Source organism: Onychostoma macrolepis, chromosome 09 (assembly GCF_012432095.1).
Source record: "Onychostoma macrolepis isolate SWU-2019 chromosome 09, ASM1243209v1, whole genome shotgun sequence".
NCBI classification, from domain to species: domain Eukaryota; kingdom Metazoa; phylum Chordata; class Actinopteri; order Cypriniformes; family Cyprinidae; genus Onychostoma; species Onychostoma macrolepis.
Window position 1 is genome coordinate 16,368,971 of NC_081163.1, and position 23,723 is coordinate 16,392,693.

General features: G+C 38.4%; 1 protein-coding gene across 3 annotated transcripts in view; it reads left to right on the forward strand.

Moving 5' to 3' along the window:
- Positions 1 to 23,723, forward strand: part of LOC131547141 (diacylglycerol kinase beta) — a 145,478-nt gene that overhangs the window by 28,616 nt on the left and 93,139 nt on the right. For all 3 annotated transcript variants that reach the window (XM_058787486.1, XM_058787483.1, XM_058787484.1), the window contains one exon: positions 18,229 to 18,579. In XM_058787486.1, the coding sequence (XP_058643469.1) occupies positions 18,519 to 18,579 (61 nt within the window). In that variant the 5' untranslated portion in view covers positions 18,229 to 18,518. The remainder of the gene's footprint in view (positions 1 to 18,228; positions 18,580 to 23,723) is intronic.

The window sequence follows — 23,723 nt, forward strand, 5'->3', positions numbered from 1 at the left end:
TAACCTCCCATTCCCAGCTGTTTGGCCTGCTTCTTTCCACAGGTTCTTCATTCATCACGGCTGCTGTCTCATTCTCCTGCGTATCAGCTCTCTGTGTCAGCCTGTCCCGCTGGAGGCGGGCGATGATGTTACTGCCATGGCTGGACAGCAGTGCACCTCTCCCTCTCTCTTTATCCCTTTCAGAATTTTTGTCCTAATTTGGTTGTGTTCTTCCACACTGTTGTTCAGGAGACTAGTGCAGTGGTCATGCTCGGATGATGAATACAAAATCTTCTGATTGAATTGTAGGCAATGAATTATTTAGAAATGTTGCATTTATTAGATGTTGCATTTATTTATTCTGTGCTCTTGTGCACTTGCGTTGATAGTAATACCTGAAAAACCTGCAGTACCTAAATTTAAGATATTGAGTCAAATAATTTAGCCTATTCAAGTGGTAATGATTTGCACTGTGCTATATTTTATTAGTTATGAAATGCACACTACCATTCAAAAGCTTCAGTTTTTTTTTTTGTTTTTTTTTTAAAGAAAATGCTATTTTTATTTGGCAATGATGCATCAGATTCATCTAAGGTTGTTACATTTAGATTTAAAAAAAAAATTTTTTTTACTTTCTTACTTTTTCATCAAAGAACCCTTAAAGTGTATCGTTTCCACACAAAAATCACAAAAATACATATATTCCACAAAAATGACAGTTGTAATAAAATAAGCACCAAATCAGCATGTTAGAATGATTTCTGAAGGATCATGTGATACTGAAGACTGGAGTAATGACTTTAGAAAATTCAGCTTTGCCGTCACTGGAATATACAGTACTGCATTTTAAATATTCACATATAGAAATAGTTATTTTAAAATGAAATAATATTTTGTAATATTATTGTTATTACTGTATTTTTGTTTTTTTTTTTTATTTCTGTGTGTGTGTATAGAAATAATAGGGATGAAATGCTAGCTTTTATTTAGATATAATTTGTTTAATAAAAATATCTGTATCTATTAATATTACATTTGTACACACATGTATATGAGGGACACAAATGCCATCTGCTTTGTAGAATGAGCCATAAATGGACTAAATATTTTCAGATGCCAAAAATAAGGTTAGGGTTTGTTTGGGTTAGTCCATAGTAGCAGTTTAGTTTTAAGCACAATAGAAGTCAAAGGGAGGTCTTCACTATGATGTGAAACAAGTGTGTGCGCGCGTGTGTGTGTGTGTGTGTGTGTGTGTGTGAAACAAACAGCTGCAGACAGTTACTCGCTGGCGTATTGATCTTGAGTGACTCTTCACTACACAGCAAAACACAATTGGCTGACTAGCCAGCTAGCCATGTGGAACTAGCTAGCTAACACCAGATTTCATCAGTTTCCACTGTGTATATGAAAAAAGGAATAAAACTGTTGTTGTTTCCATCTATGATGTCCATCTATGTTCTTAGGCGCAGTACCACAGATAAGAACATCTCTTATTGTAATGTTTAGAAATGGCCTCGTGGAAAAGCATGTCGCTGTTAAAGTGTCAAGTGTGGACTGAGAGGCTTCCAGATCTGGATAATTTCACATGATATTGCAGCTGTACTTTGCTTTGAGTTTTTTACTGTTGCGTACATTTCTACTTAAGCATCTCACTAAAATTCCACTAATGTGAGATGTAAATTTGTCAGTGGAATACGACTGCTTTTGGACATTGTGTGAGAGTATGGTTACTGTGTATTTATGGCTTAGAGTTATTTTAGACTTTTAGACACTGATGAATTAAAACACAAAGTCGCTTAAATAACTAATTATAAATTATCCAGTGATGTTTACACCACAGGTGTCTGATTCAGATGATTCTGGCTGCTGATGAGCAAGACTTTTTGAAATATATTTTTGGAACTGAATACATTAGCTCACAGTTTAATTGTTGTTAAAACATTTCATGTTCAGTGGGAGGAAGGTCATGACAGGACTTGAAGATGGCGAGTGCAAGTGGATTTTTATTGCTAATTACCATTAATAATTTCCTATGGTACTTTACTGAATAGTGCAAACATGATTAATAAGGTTATTGGAAACTCTGTGTTTGGGGCCGAGTGGGATGGGATGATATGAGGAGGACAGAAAATGAGAGAAAGTTGCTCATACTGTAGCTCCGTCAACAGCTCAACCGAAAATCGCTGAGGCCACTGAGATTTCTGGTTTATCTGTAAACCACTTTTAGATCCGTGAAGTTCCTTTCCGTCGTGGGCAGTGCAGGAGTCCATCACATCTGTCACACTGAAACTGTTATGTTGCGCCCACATTACAAAAGCACAGTGCAAATCATTCACATATTCCCCAAGTCTGATGCAAACTCTTTTACTTATTACATAGAGAAAGTATCAGTGTGTTACATAGAAACACTTAAATAATGGATCTGAGAAAGGGTAAAATAAGGTGGTACATGTAACAGGATGGTCACATAAATTCTACATGAAAAGGAGATTCATCATGGACTGAGCTGCTATAGTTTGGAGGAAAGTGGGGGAGGAAGAGAGAGAAATGGAGGGAAAGATCTAATATAGATGGCTACAGAGAAAGGGATGTGGGGGAATTGTATAAATACTCCAGGGCTAGAGGATAATGGAGTGTCAGTTGGAGACAGAGGCAAATGGAATAAGGTACATGCATTTCTTCACTGCAAGACAGGAGAGAGTGGAGGGAGAGGGAGAATAATGAGGCTCATACTGTTTAATGGGGCTGGGAGGCATTATAACTCTGAGTAAGATCTGCATTCACTGAACAAGCATCTTGCTGGACAACATGCTCCGTGTCCCAGTATAGTCCACGTTCCTGCTGCAGTCTGATCTACAGAGGTGGTTTCGGGAGCTCCCATTAGTGATGTGATGTTCGACACAGAGGCTTCGAAGCTTGTATCAAAAAAAGCACTGTAAAGCACTGTACTGGAGCTTGATTCATTTTGCCAAAACTATGTGATCTGTGACGTCCGAAGCTTCGTTTTCCTCGTGACTGCTTCGAATTCTGATTCAAATAATGCAAACCACTTGCGCAGTTTCAAGTGTCAGTTATTTATATAGACTTAATCATTTATTTGCTTTATACATGTTTTCATAGCACAAAACTGATTTATTATTATTTGAAACTGTTCAAAAAATGGCTGGGTCGTACGGGAAGCAAAGGCAGCCTTTTGACCACAAGATGTTGTTAGTGTGCACCGTCTTGAAAAGCTTCGAGTATTGAACTTTTTTTCGATACAGTTGAGGGGAAAGCCTTGGTGTTTCGCAAAGCTTCATTTTTCCATCACTAGCTCCCATTGCCTTGTATGTCAGGTGGAAAGAGCACCTTCAGGGTTCAGCAGTGAGGATTCAATGTGAGATTGTAAACAGTCGATGGAACTGTCACTGCTGTATTTTACTATGTCTTGTGTTCGTTGGTCATGTTTATGCCTTTCTGTGATTTATTGCACCTTGTAGTGGTGAATTCTGGTTATACACAATACTGTTTAAAAGTTTAAGGCTTGTAAGTGATTTAAAAGTCAAAAACTATAGAAAAAAAACAGGGCTTAAAGTTCTCTGGCGTGCAGCGTTTGGATGCAGAAAAAATAGTCCTACATTTAAAAAAAAAAAACTTGTTTATCACTTTCGAGTCTATGAGTTCACCTGCCAATCGTATGAGAGGAGCACAGCTTTCATTCTCAACCAAACTAACATTACTAGCCAATCAGATTTTTTTTTGCTCTTATAAACATGAGACACGCATAATGGTATCCAATTGCAGAGTCGCAGCCCTGATGAATGGAGAAGCGTGACACTTTGAAACATCTGCGAGGCATAATGGTCAAAGATGTCCATCTAGCACATATTTACATAGAAAAACTAATTAAAAAGCAGCGGAGCTTTGTTCAGAGTAATCATCTCCATAAGAACGATATGATCGCCAGAACAAAATGGGTAATATTCAACAATCTGGACATAGAGCCTCACTGAGATCTCCATATCTCTGGGATTGAATGATGTAGGGCCTTGAAATTTAAGATTCCAAAAGAAAAGTTTATTAACAACTATAATCTAAAATCATATTGCAATATCTTTAATACTTCTTGAGTTATAGGCATGCAAACTTTGGAAAAGAATATTTATGGCACTCAGACAGGTATGTTCAATGCAGTTGTCCTGTCAGAAGGAAACAAGATACAGCTCTAGTTTCAACATTATTTGTTCTTCAGACATTCCTCTTTAAAAGAAAAGTAGTATCATATTTTTGTCCCCACTGACTTTATAACTGACCCACATTTGGTTTTTGACCACTGAAAATGTATACATTTTAACGATTTACTCCTGGAGCCATATTAAAATTCCAGTATCTCTGGAACCAACAATATAGGGCCTTAACAATAAAGATGCCAAAAGGAAAGTTTGTTAAGACCCAACTAAAAGGGCATTAAGATATCTTTAATACTTCTTGAGTTACAGGCCTGCAGACTTTGGAGAAAAAACTTGAAAAGTGCTCTTTCCCCATTTTTGAATGGTCACCATTGGCACATAATGCAACTAAGATGGCTAAATTCAACAGATTTTACTAACCGACCTACCAATCTTTGTGTAAAAGTAACATTATGATGCTGCCATCTTTCTTAAAGGTCCCATGGCATGAAAATTTCACTTTATGGGGTTTTTAACATTAATATGAGTTCCCCTAGCCTGCCTATGGTCCCCCAGTGGCTAGAAATGGCGATAGGTGTAAACCGAGCCCTGAGTATCCTGCTTCACCTTTGAGAAAATGAAAGCTCAGATGGCCCAATCTGGAATCTTCCCTTTATGTCGTCATATGGGGAAAGGTTACCTCCCCTTTCTCTGCTTTGCCCACCCATGAGAAAATGAGCTACTACCGTGCGAGGCAAGCGCAATATATTTTTTTTTTTCCTCGAGAGACATCATGGCTTGCAAACGAGCAAAGCATGGCAGTTGCTCAGTGTTTGGATGTACAAATGAACACCGAAGTATTTTTTTAGTTCTTTCATCCGAGCCTATGGCTAGCATTAGCTACATGATAATAACTGTAACAGCATACATAAACAAACCAACTAAAGTACCGTATCCAGACGCAATATTTTAAACTAACCATTCGGAGACGTCCTGCTGTAGCCGCTGAGTTGCAACTTCTTCATCCGGTGCTTCTCCATCCGGATCAGATTCTGGGTCAAACTGAAAAGCTTGAAGGACTGCGTGTCTATGAGCCATTGCGATACATCCACTGTCAACATTAGTGCATGGTAGCGCAAGCTGGTTAAGGCCACACACCCACTCTCCACCTTGCCCCACCTCTCTCCTCCTCATTAGCATTTAAAGCTACAGACACAGAAATGGCACGTCCTAAGGAAAGCTCATTGTGGGACTGGCTCGTAGTGGCTGAAATTCTGCACCAAGGCTGAATTTCGGGAAAGAGACTTCAGATACAGTACTGGGGACCACTTAGGCCTATATAAAAGCATCCAAAAAGCAGCATGTCATGGGACCTTTAAGTCATTTTTACCCCCCTGTAATTTGACTCTGATTCTCAGGTGAAGATTGCCATTTTGACTAGGGCTGCGTATCGGGTTTGAAACTTTTTAGGCTCCGACTGAATTGCCTCGATATCGAAATACCTCTTGTCGGGCTTGGTGTAAGGCTGTAGTGTGAAAGCGTCCCAACCCCCATAGATGTAAGGCTACATTTACACTGGTGCGTTTTTGTTTTAAAATGAAAACGATCCTCGTCCGTAGGCATTTCCACTGCATTTCAGAAAAGATCTCCGTCCACGACCGAGGCAGATTTTTACACGACCGAAAGTGCGTGACCATTCATGCACACTGTAGCATCACGCTACATAAGACAAAAAATAAGATTCATATTCTGCTTTTACTGAAAACTCTGTTTAAACCACCATCGAGTGTTTGTAATAACTTCCGATTGCCGTCTAATGTGTGTTTTGGCCATGTAATGTTGCTGAAATATGTTATTTACTCTGAGCCAGAACAGCGATCGTGGAAGAGAGAACATAGGCAGAGAGCGCTGGAAATCAGTGGAAAATGAATAGAATAATGATTCTGTCTGAGCTATGCATTTTAAAATGAACACGCACTAGTGTAAATGTAGCCTAACAGATGTGTAAACTGAAAACTATTTGAACTTTATTCAAAATAATTTATCGTGTTGGTTACATTTTGTTTCTTTGTGCAGTGGCTCAGGAGATGAGTCTTTGAGTCTGTATAAACATCAAGAAGCTGAAAAAACCCCCAGAAAAAATATTAGCAAAATCAAACATTTGAGCCGGGGACCTCTGGTTGAGTTGACACGGAATGACCCCTCGTATATTCAGTCCTAAATATTGTTAGAGTTGCACTAGGCCCTAAATTCTAGGTTGGGCTGCCACTAATGGTGCTTTTCCACTGCCTGGTACGACTCGGCTTGGCACAGCTCAGTACGGCACGGCTCAGTTTGGCTAGGTTTGCGTTTCCACTGCAGTTTAGTACCGCTTTAGAGTGGGCGGGATTATTCACGTGTCGTTATAGTTGCGCCGCCTCTAATGCCGTGACACCTGAAAAACTTTTTAATTCTGCGTCGCTCTATCACGTTCTCGCTGGATCCTCTCCTCGGCTATCAACGAGAGGATAGTCTGTACTTCCTCAACAGACAACGAAACAGCCATTTTTTGGTTGTTAAAATAAAGTTGCACTCATTCAAAACAGTTGCGTTCGATCCTTCGCTGCCTCTGCTGATTTAAATCTAACGGGTCTGTTGTGTCTCGTGCCGCAAGTTCAATGACGCAAGCAGTGACGATTTTCTCCAGCCAATCAGTGATCAGCAGAGTTTACACGTCATGTTTTGGTAACGGTACGGTTCGCTTGGAACCTCGGCCGAGGTGGTATTGAAAAAAGGACCAGGTACTGTACCCAGTGGAAATTCCCCCAAAAATTAGCATTACTGAACCGTACCGTGCCGTAACATGCAGTGGAAAAGCGCCACAAGTCCATTCATATGATTTGTGGGCATAATTGGACAAATTCTAAATCGGTTTCCCTGTAGAAATATGGGTGCAATCCACTTCCTGTACCCTTTCTATGTTTATGCTAAGGGTACATGAGATTGATATTATGTTATGTCTGTCTTGTGGCCTGGTACATACACAGATAGACATAATGCACCAATGCACACAAACTCCTCCGGATATACACACACACACACACACACACACCGCTTTCACTTCATCTCCTTGCTGCAAACTTATGACGTCAGGTTGCCAGGCAACTGTCTGAGCAAACAGAATCCCTCTCCACACAGAGGGGAGGCCCCATCCTGTTGATCAGCACGTGGCTCCCGCAGCCCATAAACACACACGCTTTTGCACAATACAGCCATTAACTTCATCTCTCAATCCTTCCTTTAATGTACACATTTCCTTAACTGGCTTATTAGAGAATTCTGCCCTTGACAGTAATAACTTATGGATGTATAGCTTGCATTGTTAGGATGAGGACACAAGAGAAAGATACTATGAGTGATCAGGGAAACCCACACAGGAAGAAGCCTGTTTTTTTTTTTTTTACCGTAAAGAGGAATAGAGAAAAAAAAAGGCAGTTTGTATGGTGGGAGGATCAAAAATATTTTCCATCGTCTGGTGATACTAGAATTAAATCTTTTACCACAAACCTTTTATCTCATTAGATGACAGTTATGTGTTTATAGTCTCTGTACTCTCATTATTTTTTGTGGGTTTTTTCACCCGTTCACCTTGACTTTACCTCCCATTTTCCATTTTAGCACTCAGTACAGCACGTCTCGTTTCATTAGGACAGAGCAGGCTGATTTGATTCTTACAGTGTTCTAGCAGCAGGAAATTACAACACCTGGCTAAAGCTAATTTTTCAGCCTGTCTGTTTGAGGCACAGTAACACGATCTCATTCTTTTATCAAGACCCCATGGGGTGCTTTACTCTTTTTAGATAAAAAGACAAAAAAAGAAAGAAATTGCCAGGATTTTGAACCCTGAAGTCAACATCTGAAGTAGGATTTCAGTGGTCATAAAAACTGGCCTATTTACTTATAAAGGCTGGGAATTCATGTCCTGATTCTATATTTAAAAAAAAGAAAAAAAAAGAACAAAGACTGCTTTCAATATGTAACTGCAAAGAGCTTAAGCTGCTAAAGCAGTAGTCTGCTTAAACCCCAATATTTTCTTGCAGTCAACCTCAATGTACAGAGCCGGGTACTTAACCAAGTCTACATAAAAATATCATAATATTTTTTTATTTATTTGCAAAGTCAAGAGCGTTTCTCGATGAATATTTAACATTTTCAACTTCTTTTAACTTAACACTTTAACATCTTAAAAAGCACTCATACATTAGACTCAAAAAACGTGAAATGTGAGGCCAAATGTCATCTGTCTAGTAGGGGTGGGAATCACAGGGTACCTCACGATACGATATAATCGCGATACATGGCTCACGATAACGATAATATCACGATACAGTGATTCTGTGATAATCTATATATTTCTAGAAAATCCTATAATGATATATCACGATATCTGTCTAACAAAATGCCTGTGAAAAAGGTTAAGTGCAAGTTTTCTTTCTTTATTCAAGTCCAAACTGTAAAAAAAAAAAAAGCTGTGTAAATCAATTTTAACATGTTGAGTAGGCTAAATTAATGCGTCTTTTGCGCGCTTAGGTTCGTTCGTTATTTCAAATGTAGATGCGTGGCAAGCACACACACTGCACACTTCTGCGCCGCATTGTGGCTCTGACAAGGTTTTGTTTCGTCCATGCCATAGGTGCAGATTTATGTTTCTGCCGGTCTGTGCCCACTGTTCAAACTGCATAACACGCACTTGCAATAACTGAGAGAGAGGGAGAGCATCCAGTTTTATTCACATAAAACTGAATGCACCAGCGTTGCTCCCTCTCTCTCATAGTGAGGGAAATCCACCTGCGTTCCAAGCGGAGAGGTTAGGGTTCTCATGAACTGAATATGCGCTCTGCAATAATAACGCGATTGGAGCCTATGGTCCACTCTGATAGCTGTTCCGGGGCAGCTTTTTAGTTTTCATCTCCATAAATCTATCTATCTATCTATCTATCTATCTATTCATCTATCTATCTATCTATCTATCTATCTATCTATCTATCTATCTATCTATCTATCTATCTATCTATCTATCTATCTATCTATCTATCTATCTATCTATCTATCTATCTATCTATCTATCTATCTATCTATCTATCTATCAATCAATCAATCAGGGGTGTCCCCGACTAAGGATTTTCATAGTTGAATCGGAATTTTCGAATCTTGCCGATAGTCAAATCATATATTTGGGGGCGGGGCAAAATACATTAACAAGAGTCAAGTCAGACATTCAACAGTCATAATTACTGACATTAATACACAGGGAAAATGTGTAATGGACGCCTCGCAGATACAAACGAGTGAATAATGTTTTATGTTTTGATTAAAAGATAGTTAACATTAAACGTCAGGGAAACCCTAAGAATTCACAACGTTTTTTACAATAGTGCTCTCATTATAACGTTATGTATATGACAGTTATTAATGTTCTGCATTTCTGTTTTGAGCTGCGCACGCTGAATGACCAGTAGAATGAAGCATTAATTTGATAGAAGGTTTTTAAATCAATGGGATTTAACTCATTTATCTCATATCAAATACGCTTCATTATTTATACAACATAATTATATAATAATGTTAATATAACAACTTATAGGCTATATGCACAAAACGCCCCGATGCATGAACGTGTCTGCGCGGCTCTGAACTCCTTTTGTGGATGCGTTTTTGACGCAACAACGTGCAGAAACACGGGAACTAAACTCTAAAAATTCACAGCGTTTTATTATAATAGTGTTCTCATTATAATGTTATGTGTATATGACAGTCCCAGTCATAGTCATTAATAGTTGTTTGTCTTGCTCGCGCTGCGCACTGAAGAGATAATCACCATACAATGAAGCGCTTTACCGCAGCGACTCAACCAAATTCATCTTATACGAGATAAATAATATATACACGATATAAATAAACCGGTTGAAATGTTTTGAAATCACTTGTATCCAGTCTTTCACTTTGCCTGTGTCAGTTTGAGTCTTGTTAAAGTTTTAAATCCTTGCCGCCAAGATGCTCCTCTGTCGGTCAAGGATTATGGAAAGTGAAACTTAAATTTATAGGGGTGGTTGGATTTATTCACGCACGTTAAAATATTTATTTAAAGCTTTTTTTCTTTTCAGATTCCTATTTACAGCATTATCATAATAGGCTGTATATTAACTTATTGGGAAAAAAACGGTAGTTCTATGTGAAATCAGACATTTGAGCACCCCCATATAGCCAAAATGGCATGATCATAACACCCGCGAATATTCAACTGTGAGATTGGGAGTCGAATCAGGGTCACCCCTAATACATACATACATACATACACACACATATATGTATGTATATATATATATATATATATATATATATATATATATATATATATATATATATATATATATATATAATAGCAGTAAAGCTAATACAGTGGCTGGAAATCTGTTTATCCTTCTGTTCCTCGTGCCTCCCCATCTTCATAGAATACAGTTCATGGAACTTGCGTCAGCCCTGAGTCAGAGCGCTTTTGGAAAGCTGAAAATGGCGCAGCCTCGATTTCCACGCATTTTTAAACACTGTGAACAGGGAAATCTATTTAGAGCACCTTATTGTATTAATTAAAATATCGATATTTGGCGCCAGATATCGATTCTCGTATCGCATGGAGAAGGATCGTGATATATCGCCATATCGATATATTGTCCCACCCCTACTGTCTAGTGCATGTTTACATAGAAAAACAATGGAAGAGAACGCAAAAAAATTGTCTGCGAATGGCCCTGCGGTGTAAAATGCTGACATTCTAAAACTCTTTATGTGAAAAACGCTTAATCACTGGTTGTTTTTAGAACATTAATCCACATTAAGCCACATTAACCATTTTTCACGTTAAACTTTTTAAAATGTAAGTTTAATTAGTCGAGTTTCCATTACCCTTCAAATTGCACAAATTGAAATTGTGAATTGAAAATACGCCTAATGGAAACACGTCAAAACTCACATATATTGCAAAAACGTTTTTGGGGATTGCATGAGGTAGCTTTTCAGGCAATTTGAAAAAATAAGATTTAGCAAAACTGCAATGGAAATGGCTTTTTCTCATTTAAAGGTCACCTGGCATACATAAGTCACATGATCATTCTTTAATTTACTATAACCTCAAAAAAACACCTCATGTGGCCGCTTACACAAGCATTGACTACACAACACTTGTATAAGGGGCTTTCCTTGCCATTAAAGCTTGGATAACCCCTTATTTAGGCCCTATTTACACTAGTGCGTTTTTTGTTTTAAAACGGCGTTTTAAAATGAAAACGATCCTCGCCTACACTGGCGTTTTCACTGCGTTTCAGAAACAATCTCTGTCTACACTACACAACCGAAAACGCATGTCACATGACCATTTATGCAGGTACAACCATAGATATGTATAGGTAGATTCCTTCTTGCAGATTGTGAATAACTTTTGCTAAATTGTGAATTGAAGTGTGAAGCAGAAACACTAGACCGCTAGGGCTCAAATCCAACAATGTTGTGCTGATGATTTGGCACATATTTATCAAGTGGTTAGTACAGTTATGGCAAGTTTTTGTATTATTTATCCTAGATCATTTGTATTGATATCATGTTTGGCAAGCTGAAAGGAGAGTTTAATTTTGGGAATCAAAAATATTGTGTGTAATTCAGAGTTATTACGTTGGGCCGTGTCCCATAGGAATAGTTCAGGTCTATTTTTGGGACTCTGTGTGAAATGTTCCACAAGAGAAAAGCAAATTCCCTCTGAAGTCACAGATGGTAACAGAAATGATGTCCTTGACATATGGACCAATAAATCATTGTGAAGTAAAATGAGTTATGGGGGAAAATCAGTGATGAGTCTCTTATTCTTGGAAATGTAAGCTGTTTATGCTTATAGTACACACTAATGTCAGTGTTTTCAAATGTTATCACTGACTTATTTGTCTTTCTGTTATTTCCATATACTACCAGACAAGCTTGCGTGATTCCTCATTACTGGATTGATCATTTAATTACACAAAGATAATCATCGGTAATCAAACTTAATTTAAAGCAGTGTTTCAATTAAGATCCTGTTTCCTTAGTCCTGCTGATGTGGTTTTATCCAGGAGTGGCACATAATTTATGAGTCTGTCTTTTTAAATATATTAAACCAAATATAAAACAGAAAATAAATGATTTACTATTGTTTGATGATTTAGAAGTTTATAAAATTATAATTTGGAGGATTCCATTTTTGTATCTGTTCTAGTGCTAATGTGCAGATATGTGAATTATGTGAGGTAATACGCCTGTATTAATGATAATATTGGCTTTAAAAATATTTAAAATGTTAAATATATACCAGCATGTTGTGTGTAGATAACCACACTGCTCTCTCGTCGGAAAAGTCCTTAATACAAGTAAATTCAGTGAGTTTAGCTGGGTTGGATGATTCATTTTGAGACATGAAAATAACAGGAAAGATTCCACTCAGCAATATTCCCTGCTTCTCTGTGTGTTTCAATACAGCTATACCAGCACCTACACCAAGATCTTTATCTTTATTTATCTACCACTAATGGCCATATTTGCTCTTTCATTCTCTAGCATCCATTTATTGTTTATCAGTTTTTACTTCCTTTGCATGCCCTGTTACAGTATTTTCCACAGAAGTGTGAATTTACTTGAATTAATCTCAAATTTAGGAATTCCAAGAAACAATCAGTTGCAATCAAAAATGTTTTTATTTGAATATTAATTCATAGAATTATTTCTATATTAATTATTAATCATTAATCATTAAATTCGTTTTAAGCAAATCAGCCTTAAGCCTCGTTCAGATTGTCAACCAAAATCCGATTTTGTGCATATCTGGATGGAATCTGATTTGAATAACTGACTGTCCACACAGCATATCACAACTGTTCATATCCGATTTGTGTGTCCATAAGTGCTCTTTCGTTTTTACTGATTGTGCATCAGTTTCTGTGGTAATGCCTATGCTAAAAACAAAAGTAACAGCAATACAGTTTGCAATACAGATGTTGTCTTGTTGTCGCGGTTGTGCTGTAGTGTTATATTTCGTCTTGTGAGGCAGTGGCAGAAATGCAGGAAGCTTGAATGTGCGGCTTTATTCCGTGCTGCCGTCTCCACTGCTTTCCTTTTTTTTTTTTTTTTTTGTCTCCGCTACTTTCAAAACACAAAGAAGTACGTATACTAGCAGTATATTGTTTTTTTTCTGCTTGACTTGCACTTCCCAACGACACAAGCCTGTTTCTGCAAAGATGTTCAGCATCACGTTTTTATGTTTTACGTGGCGTGAGGATGTGAAAAAGCTACGCTAAATCCAATCTGATCGGTCAGACTGAAACGGATTTCCAGAAATGTGATTTGAATAGGATTCCAAACCACATACGAATGTAGCTCGAAACGGATTTGCACAAATCGGATTTCATGAAGTTTGTTGCCGTTCAGACTATCTAAATATGATCGGATTTCAATCGGATTTGGGCTGACAGTCTCAATGAGGCTTTAGTTTTCATATTTGCTGCAATGATTGTTTGATTTGACAGTGTTATATTTTGAATGAAATACTTCACCAGACAGTAGGAAAAATTATGCTAAATGAAAATATTAGATTTTTTTTATTAAACAGTGGTTTGCTGAACCAAACTATGGATTTATCTTTAAATAAAGTCTGTTTTTACTACTGCAACTTGCTGTCAGGATGTGCCTTTTTGCAAAATGGAAATACTCATGTGACTTTAACATTTACAGAGAAGGATAAACCCTAAGATGTAAATTATGCACTGAGGAAAAGACATCTTAAGTGCTTTAGGTAGCACACATCTGACAGGATGGCAAGTGGCTTTAAACTGTATGCTAAGATGGTTTGAAATGCTTAATATTGTCACGCCCATGGACTGTCTGTGTGTTTTTCTCCCCATGTGTTCCCCGTGACCTAGTTTGTCCCTCTCGTTGAGTGTCCCATTTGATTCACCTCATCTCCGTGTTCCTCGCTTCCTCCCAGTAGGCATTGCTGACAGAACACCAGACCGTCAACCAAAAAAAAAAAGGTTTAGTTGCGTGTTTCCCCTCCGTTTTGTTTCCACGTTTTGTTTTCTATTTTTCTTTATGGATCCCCTTGCCTCGTTATTCACCTCCCTAGCCTGTAAGGATCTTCCCCTTGTGGAGTATGTGGTTGAGTTCAAACTGCGTTCAACGACGCTGCGCTGAACTCACTGTTCTGGATCAGACCTCTGTACGGCGATGGCACCGTCGGACTGAGCTATAGGGAGGTGATTTTATCCAGTGTCTGGAGAGTGTCCTGCCCTGATCCAGTGCACAGCCAGACCCAGAGCCCAGCCCACCATCCCCCCACTGTGCAGAGCCCAAGCTCGAGCCCACCGATGATGGAGAGCCTGAACCTGCCACACCCAACGAGCCATCGCCGTACGGAGCGACAGAGCTGAGGATCGCCGCGGAGCCGATGCTGCTTGTGATGACAGACCAGGTGCAAGAGCCAGCTACAATGCCTGTCACGAGGGAGCAAGCTGTGTACAGCGAGATCACAGAGATTTATATGCTGACCTGCCCCCTCTCCTCCCTCCTTCGTCGGAGCCCTCTGTCAGTCCTGTGTCCCTGTCCAGCCCAGTAAGACATTCTGTTCCCGAGTCAAGCCCGCAGGCCGCTCCACTGTCAAACCTGTCGGCCAATTCACTCCCAAGCCCTATGATGACAGCAGCAATCTCCTTAACCTCAGCCCAAAAGAGGAGAATGAGGAGGAAAAGACTGTTGGCGCTAGCCCCTGACCGGAGTCGAGAGATTGCTCCAGCCCCCAAGTTCGGCCCAGAGAGGGCTTCCGTTCCTGAGCCCTGAGAGGACTCATGTCCCTGAGTCCAACACTGAGGGCTTCCGTTCCCAAGTTCGGCCCAGGGAGGGCTTCTGCTCCTGTTTACAGCCCTGAGAACCCAGAGGCTCAGAAATGCCCACCCAGCCTCCCACTCCTGCCTCCTCCACCACTGTTGTCTGGCAGCCCCTCTGCTCACCCTCAGCCCACCATCTGTTCAGTGCAAGCACCGCGGGTCTGCCAATCTCTATCGTCGGCGTGGCTGGAGAATCCCTTGCCTCCGCCTCCAGCCTCTGGGTCCCGGACTTTGCCTCAGCCTGTCGACCCAGCGACTCCACCATGGCTTCCAGCTCCCTCCTCTCTGCCGTGGCCCATCAGTCCACTAGCTCTGCCGGGCTTCCTTGTCCCTCTGGCTCCGCCTTGGTCTGTTGTCGACCATCTGTCGTCTCGGGACTCCACTCCTCTGGCTATGCCTCGTCCCTCCAGCTCCACCTTGGTCCTCTGTCTCTTCCCTGGCTCTTCCCTCCATCGCCCCCTCCCAGGTGTCTGTCCTCCTCCCAAGGTCCCACCTGTCCCTCCCTATGTTGTTCCTGAGGCGTGAGGATGCGCCTTCCGGGAGGGGGGCAGTATGTCACGCCCATGGACTGTCTGTGTGTGTTTTTCTCCCCATGTACTCCCCGTGACCTAGTTTCTCCCTCTGGTTTAGTGTCTCATTTGATTCACCTGTGTCCCGTTCATTACCCCTCGTTAAGCCCTGTATTTATAGTGTTATCTGCACCTTGATTCCTTTGTCCAGTGTTAAACGTCTAGATGTGCTACGTGTGTCTCCTGCCTGCCTGTGTTACCTGTTGGATGTTTATTAAAGACTGTTGTTTGAGATTATCCCTCGTCTCCGCGTTCCTAGCTTCCTCTCAGTAGGCATTGCTGACAAATATACAGCATATTTAGGACATTTTTTCCCCATAGCAGCTAACACTGTTATCTGTCTTTAATGTTGATTTATTGATTTACCTTACATACAGAGTTTCTAAATACATTCTGCACATGCAGCAGTTAAAATGACACTGTATTCTTTCAGTACACATGTACGGAACCAAAAATGTATGCACAGTTAAGACAACAAAAAAAAAAAAACAACTAAAGGAAATGTAAAAACACTTTCGGTATATTTTGCTGTTGAGGCCAAAGTCTGTGTGTCCAAACAAACTCTACGGTATTTTGATTCATGACGTCTTGAGGCTGAAATTTAATGTTCAGCCAAGAATATTTTCATTTTCCTTTTTGTGTTTTTTTTTTTTTTATACTATTTGTGTTGGCCCATTTATATTCCTTTTCTTCACCCTCCCTTGTGTTCAGACTCTTTTCTCTGTACAACAAACATCACACATCACTCTATGCTTTTTAAACTAGTGGGCATGAACTTACTCCCTGGCATGCTGTAACTCATGGCAGCCCTATCAACTTCATTGATTTTTGTCCTTTTACTCTGTCTTTTCCTCTTCTCATCATGGCAGTTTCTCATGCCTCTGCTCTTCGCAGAGGTTTTTTGTCAGTTTTTTCCCTCCCTGTGGATGTGCTGGCAAACTGCTGTTGATTTTTCTCTCTGCTTAAACTCATTGGGAGTGTCTGAGAACAGAAAGAGAGAAATAGAGACAGAACGAGAGTATTCAGCAGACAGAGAGAGAGAGACATTGATTGGTACGGCATGCTGAGCACAGAAGCAGGCCAGGCCCATGTGAGTCATTTGCTGAGTGGCCCTTTGAACTTACAGCTATATGGAGGAGCACTGCTATGCTGTTTTAACTGGGTGTACTGGAGCAAACGAAATGTCCAAATGAAGGCAAAGACCAGCATACAGCATGACTTTTACACCTTGTCCAAAAAACAAAAAACAAAGACTATTATTTTTAACTGTCTCCCTGGAGTAACACTGTATTGCTCAGAGGATGCTTTTTCTTAGCTCAGGAGACTTAATGTTGTTCCCTTTTGTTTTGAAAGTATAAACCTTGTCTTACGTGTTTGTTCTAAAATTTCTTGAATGGAAACAAATGAGAGAGTTACTGCTGATGTTATTTTTGAGATTTCCTCTGAAACTGAAAGCAGGGATCCTCAAAATGTGGTGTGTGACGGTGTTGCAGGGGCTTTAACAAAATTAAAAATGGATAATATAAAAACTAATTCAAAATATGAGTAAAAATAATATATATATATATATAATAGATTACATTATTATATACTACAATACTATAACATTATAACAATATAATAATGTTGAGCTTTGCAATCTAAGGGCCAGATTTACTGATCAGGACAAATTAGTGTGAGAACACAATTCCATAAAAGTGCGGATGGGAGTGAAAAGTTCTGTGGTTGATTGTATTGACAGTGTGCAAAAGAACACAGACGCAGTCATTCACATCCATTATGATCAACGCAGTCTACCAACAGCAATTAATAGGTTTGTGTAATGTTCTTAGAACACAGGCGCAAAGTGGTTTAAGACATGTTTTTGGGTGTTAAATAATGGTGCAAATACCAGTAAACTGACTACCACAAGCCTTAGTAATTCACCTTATATGATTTATTTAATATCTTCTCACAAATTTTGTAACTGTGTCTTCACCCTTTCATCAAAAAACTGCTTCATAGAGACATCAGTAGTATTGTTATCAGTGATACTCACTTTCAGTTATAAAGAAGATGCCATTTAAACAAATATTTAAAAAAAATACTGTCTTTGTTGTTTCTACATTAATTTGAAGATTGAATGTGAAAATCTTGCAATATAAAATTATATTTTAAAAACTTAAATGTGGGATTAATCAAAAAAAAAAAAATGTGATGAATTAGTTTTTTTAATGATTGACAGCACTAATTTACATATGATTTGATATGAAATATTTTGACCAGACTAGAAATGCAACGTTCAGTAATGCAAAATGGGGTCTCTGCTTAATCTACCAAGAGATTTCTGGCCTGAAAAAGTTTGAAGGCCGCTCTAGAGGAGACACCTGAGAGATTTCTGGAGATGCAGGACTTCAGCAAGTGTCTTCATGTTCTCTCCATTTAATCTCTAGGAGAAGCAATTGAGATATTACAGACGCATAGGCTCTGTTGTTATTGGTGTGTTTGCTAGAATCAGAGACCTTGTAATAAATATGCTTGAATATGAGTCGATAACCTTAAGTCAGCTTTGATATATTACTAAGTCTGTTTCTTCTCTCTCTCTCTCTCAATCTATAGATTGAAAATTTCAACTTCGGTGGAAAGGTCATCAGTTGCTCCTCCGTGTGCACCTGTCACCTCCCCACCACAGAGCTACTCCAGTCCCAGCCCCTACCGGTGGTGCGGCACGCCTCACCTTCACACCGCCCTTGTCCTTGTGTCCCTTCTTTGTTTCGCAACTCAATTCACCATCTGTTACTAAGAAAAGGCAACATCATCATGCCAGATCATACCATCCCCTTCTCATACCTCACCTGAGGACGATCAGCGTGGTTCCCCGGCTCGTTGCGAGCGCTCTGACCAGCGAGATGGGAGACTGGGTGTGTCTGAGCCCAGCCGAATTCTCCCAGCTGCAGCAGTACAGTGAGTGTGAGTATCTGAGCACAAGAAGCCTCTCTCCTCTGACCTCTGGCAGGTTGATTGGAATTGATTTTGGGGCTGTTAGGTGGATAAGAATGGATGAGAGGTTTTATCGGTCCATTTAGTTGGTCCTTGGACATCCTTTTTGATAACTGCACCACTCAGCTCCCCTGTTTAAGCTGATGCCTTTTTCAATATATTATGAAGGAGGATGCATACACATTCGGCAGCCGACCCACTGGACTTTTAGGAAGCACTGCTGGGAATGTAGGCTATATTGACGTAACGCGTCGATGTGCTGCCAGTGCTCTCTGCGTCGGTATTGATTAACGACGTTTAATGCAGTTATTGATGCAGACCACTTTATGAGCTAAACAGGCATATGAAATTTTCAATAACATTAAAAAGTGATGGTCTTGTTTATCAGTTTACTTATTTTGCAAGGGAACTGTACTATGACAGATTTGAGGGAATGTGGAATGGTTGAGTGTATCTATTATTATGAGGTCTTTTAGTAAATCTGGCTCATATTTTGTTATAGGACTGGCTGTGCTTGCTCATTTTTGACCATGGACCACAAAACAATTTTTGGAAATTGAGATTTAAACATCATCTGAAAGCTGAATAAATAAGCTTTCCATTATTATAGGATAGGGCAATATTTGGCCGAGATGCAACTATTTGAAAATCTGGAATCTGAGGGTGCAAAAAAATATTACGGTAGAAAATAAAATAAATAAATATTATTGGTAGGAAATTGACAAAATATCTTCATGGAACATGATCTTTACTTAATATCCTAATGATTTTTGGCATAAAAGAAAAATCGATAATTTTGACCCATTCAATGTAATTTTGGCCATGGCTACAAATTTACCCATGCTACTTATGACTGGTTTTGTGGTCCAGGGTCACATATGCATGCGTAATGAGGAGGACAGTGTTTAATCTGGTCAACAAAGATCTGCCCGTTTGCCATTGTCACTAACTACTCCACTCAGTCTGAGAGGGAGCTTTAGTTGCACCAGTGTTTATGATATTTTAAGTGTTTTCTTTACAAAACTAATTATGTGCATGTTGTGTAATTAATTTGCAAATAGCAAAGCAGGTAGTTGACTTCAGGCTTGAACTCGGTGCCAAGAAGAACATTAGAGTGCAAACGATGCAGTCTATGCAAACATTGCAATTTGCATGTATATAAAATATTATATATATGCAGAGGCGGACAAAGTACACAACTTCCTTACTTGAGTGAAAGTACATATACCACTGGTCAAATACTACTCCACTACAAGTGAAAGTTGTAAAGACAGATTTTTACTTAAGTAAAAGTATGGAAGTACATGTTTTTAAAAGTACTTAAGTATCAAAAGTAAGAAGTAAATGCATTGTTTTATTGTCGCATTGTTGTATACTTATGCCACTAATGCAACCTACTGAATACACTGATTAGCTTGTATTATCTTTGGAATTAAGAGCTTTTATGTTACCAAACCTATAGAAATGGAACAACTGAATGAAGAAAATCATCTTAATTTTTTATTTATTTAACACTCCTACAACTACATTGAACTCATTTTAATACTTGTTTAAAAGTTACAAAGTTCTTTTTCAAAGAGATATTGAAGTCTATGATATGGTTCATTTTAGGCAACAAAGCAAACATTGAAAAGAAAACAAACCTTTAGTCTCTTCAGAAAACTGGAACATACTCTCTCAGTATGGCCATGGGTGTGCAGGTTGCGCCAAAGAACCCTCTTTTTGAATTTTGCCATCAACTGATCAGTGTTCATAAAATGCTCAGAAATCAGTGAACTTCACAACATGTGGCTAGGGTTGGGTATTGTTTGAATTTTGTCAATTCCGATTCTGATTCTGCTTATTGATTTCAGTTCTTATTGATTCCCAGTTTAGATTCCAAAGTTTTCATTTAGCCTACTTTTTGATCATTTGTTTGCACAAAAAAAAGTATATATATGTATTTATGTGCAGTGTTTTGACAATAAAATAATGTTCAGATTTATATACTTCCCTGACCAGTTTTTCCAATCAATTTCTATTTCAAATCCAAATATTCCATAATATTTCCATATTTGCGATGTAACGTATCTGAATGCTAAACTATTATTTATTATGTAAATTATAGGCTTTGTTCTTCAGTCGTGTTCCAAAAGTGACACAGAGGCGCGCACACTGATGTTTGGCTCACTGTATTTTATTTTGATAAAGTACCAACTTCGCTGTCAAGTTAGCAATGCTGGAACTGATGTGTGTGTGTGTGTGTGTGCTCCAGCGCGATCACTTCAACTGTTTCCTTATACCAGCAGAATCAACTTTAAACACTTATTGTCTTATTAATAATCACTGTATAAAGGTCTGCTTTTATTTGTGTACACTCACAATGAAAACAAAACAGATTTTATATATATAACGTAATAATATTTAGTATTTTCACATCCCCCCATGATAGAAAAAATGCCGGTATATGGTTTTTGTCTAATATTTATATCATATCATATAGTTAAGCGATATAATATAAGCATGAATACTGTTTTCCCCCCAAATATCTGCGTTAAATAATCTTTTGGGGGGTGATTGCAAAATGCTAAAATGATGTCCAAATAATTTGCAATTAATTTGACAATATGTAATTAATTAAATTAAAAGTTTAAATTGCTTGACAGCCTTCATTTTGTTTAAATGGCAGAATTCTTTAAATAATCGTGTTTGCATGGTCATAGGGAACTTTATTAACCTGTAATACAGAAGGTTTAAGTGTTTATGGTTATTTCTTGAGAATTGGGCCCTTAATCAAAATACATCTTCATATATCAGCTAATTATATTTTTTAAGTAATTTTTTTAATAATTCTTTAAATGCAAAAACTAAATCTGTTATATATATTATATTTTATAAGTAAAATATTTGCACAAATTTGGGCATTTTCTGAATTACAGTTTACAATTTAAGTAAAATGTTACTAAATTTCACATACTAAACCTCTAAAAGCCCATGTTGTTGTGTGATTATCTGCACAGGCTTCCCAGGCTAATATGAATTCCAAAGAGACCTCTGTACCATTTTACAGAGGTTACCTGTAAAATTACCATGAAATTTCCAAATTAAGCATCTATCTGTGCTTTGTGAGGTTAATTGGCTTGTAAGATGCTGGTAATAAATCTAAATACTCATAAAGTCAGTATAATTACTTTTCTTTCATTGAGGGCGACCCCTGGTAACAGATTTGATTAAAAACCCTTGAGGAACAGTGAAGACTAAATAATCAGTCAGAAGTACTCTCACCCTGAACTCTGCCAGCATGCCATGTTTAAGGTATAATGCCTTTAAAAATAGCACATGCCTTATTTGGAGTATATTCTGGGATACCGGACACATTTCCATTAAGAATTCAGTAGGTGTGAGATGAGGCATTAATCTTAAACTTAACTACGTCTCACAGATGAATTGCCAGGCCAGTCTGGCACAGATTTCAGCAGTACTATAAGGTAATTCTAGGATTTCTCATTTCAGCATGAAAAGAAATATTGGTTTGCAACTCTTAGCGCTGGGTGATAATGCCAAAAAACTGCACAATATTTTTTTTTTCATATCAGTCAATGTTGATAATAATCACGATAAATGTCAAATCTTTATTTCTTTCAAGTTTAAAGCCAGATTTTTGCTCCAAAGTGAAAGTTCTAGAAACCAGACCATTACATTTCCTTAACAAAATAAATATCTTAATAGAAAAATTCATTTTTTAGTTTCTAATGAGTGATATTGTTTCAAATCAAGAAACAGGTTTGTGTTGCTAATATTAAAAATAATATTAATTTTGCCTCTTAGAAGTGCACATTTGATAGTAGTAGTAGTAGTAGTAGTAGTAGTAGCTTGTGTTAGGATGCAGATGGTTTTTTTTTTTCATTATCAAAATCATCTATAACATTGTAAAAATTGTAGCAACCTCATATTTATATGGCGAAATTTAATTATTCTGACTTCCATAGTAGCATGCATTTATATCATGATAACCACAGGTAAAACCACACATATAGCACCTTAATACTATGGTAAAAATATAACTATAAGGTTTTTAGGTATTTGTATGAAAAACAGTAGTCTAAATACATTTACTATAAATGCACAAACGCTATAGCTTAATCACGAAAATACTGTAATAATATTCATTACCACTTTAATACATTTAATTTATGTCTGCATTAATAATATTATAAAATTCGATACGAGTACCCACATTTCTGACACAAGACCACAGTGCAGTTAGTGTTACTACAGTAAATCCATGGTAAATAATGGGGATTTGTAGATTGAAAAGCCTTCTGACTGTATCATTGCGCACAGTGTTTCTCCTTTTTGTCAGAGCTGTTTTATCTGGCTTTAAACTCGTTCGAGTCATTTGTGTTTTTTGCTGAATTGAAGCGCACAGCACTGTTTAGTGCTCACGTGACCGAGACTCATCTGTGAGTAAACGCATCTGCTCTATTGAGCTCACGCTGCACTGCCGTTTGAACTTTGAGCCAAGCAGATAAATGGCCCATGTGGCGTGGTTCAAATGAGTTGTGCTGTTTCGTTCTGCTTCTGGTGCATAAATATTATACCGAACATTTATCAAACTCTTCATATTGTTTTATTGAGGAAAATTATATCGCGATAATTATCGTTTTATTGCCCAGCCCTAGCAACTCTATTTACTGATTATGTCATAGAATGTAGGTTGTCCTCAAGAGGAAGACGGTGTGTATGTTCTTGCCACTGAGTAATGTGTAGGCTCAGCTAGGTGCTAAGGGGCTTTATTGTTTTGGTGTTAATAATCAGTGGAATAAATTTGTCATGATGAGCTAATTGAAACTCAGAAACACAGGTCTGTTGGTTAGAGGATGTGTTTGCTGCCCGCAGAAGCCGCTAGCAGTTTGGAGTTTGGTGTCAGTCTTTAAATCAATGATAAGTCTTGTACATTTAATACTGTCAGTCAAAATGTCACAGTCCAAAGAACAGAGATGTATTTACCCTGGTATGTTTTACCTCTAACATTATGCTGCATTTTATGAATTAGGATCTGAAACTGTAACGGCTTGTAAACCTCTGATTGATAATAAAAGTGTGATGTCAGTCTTTCCGACCACAGAAATCAC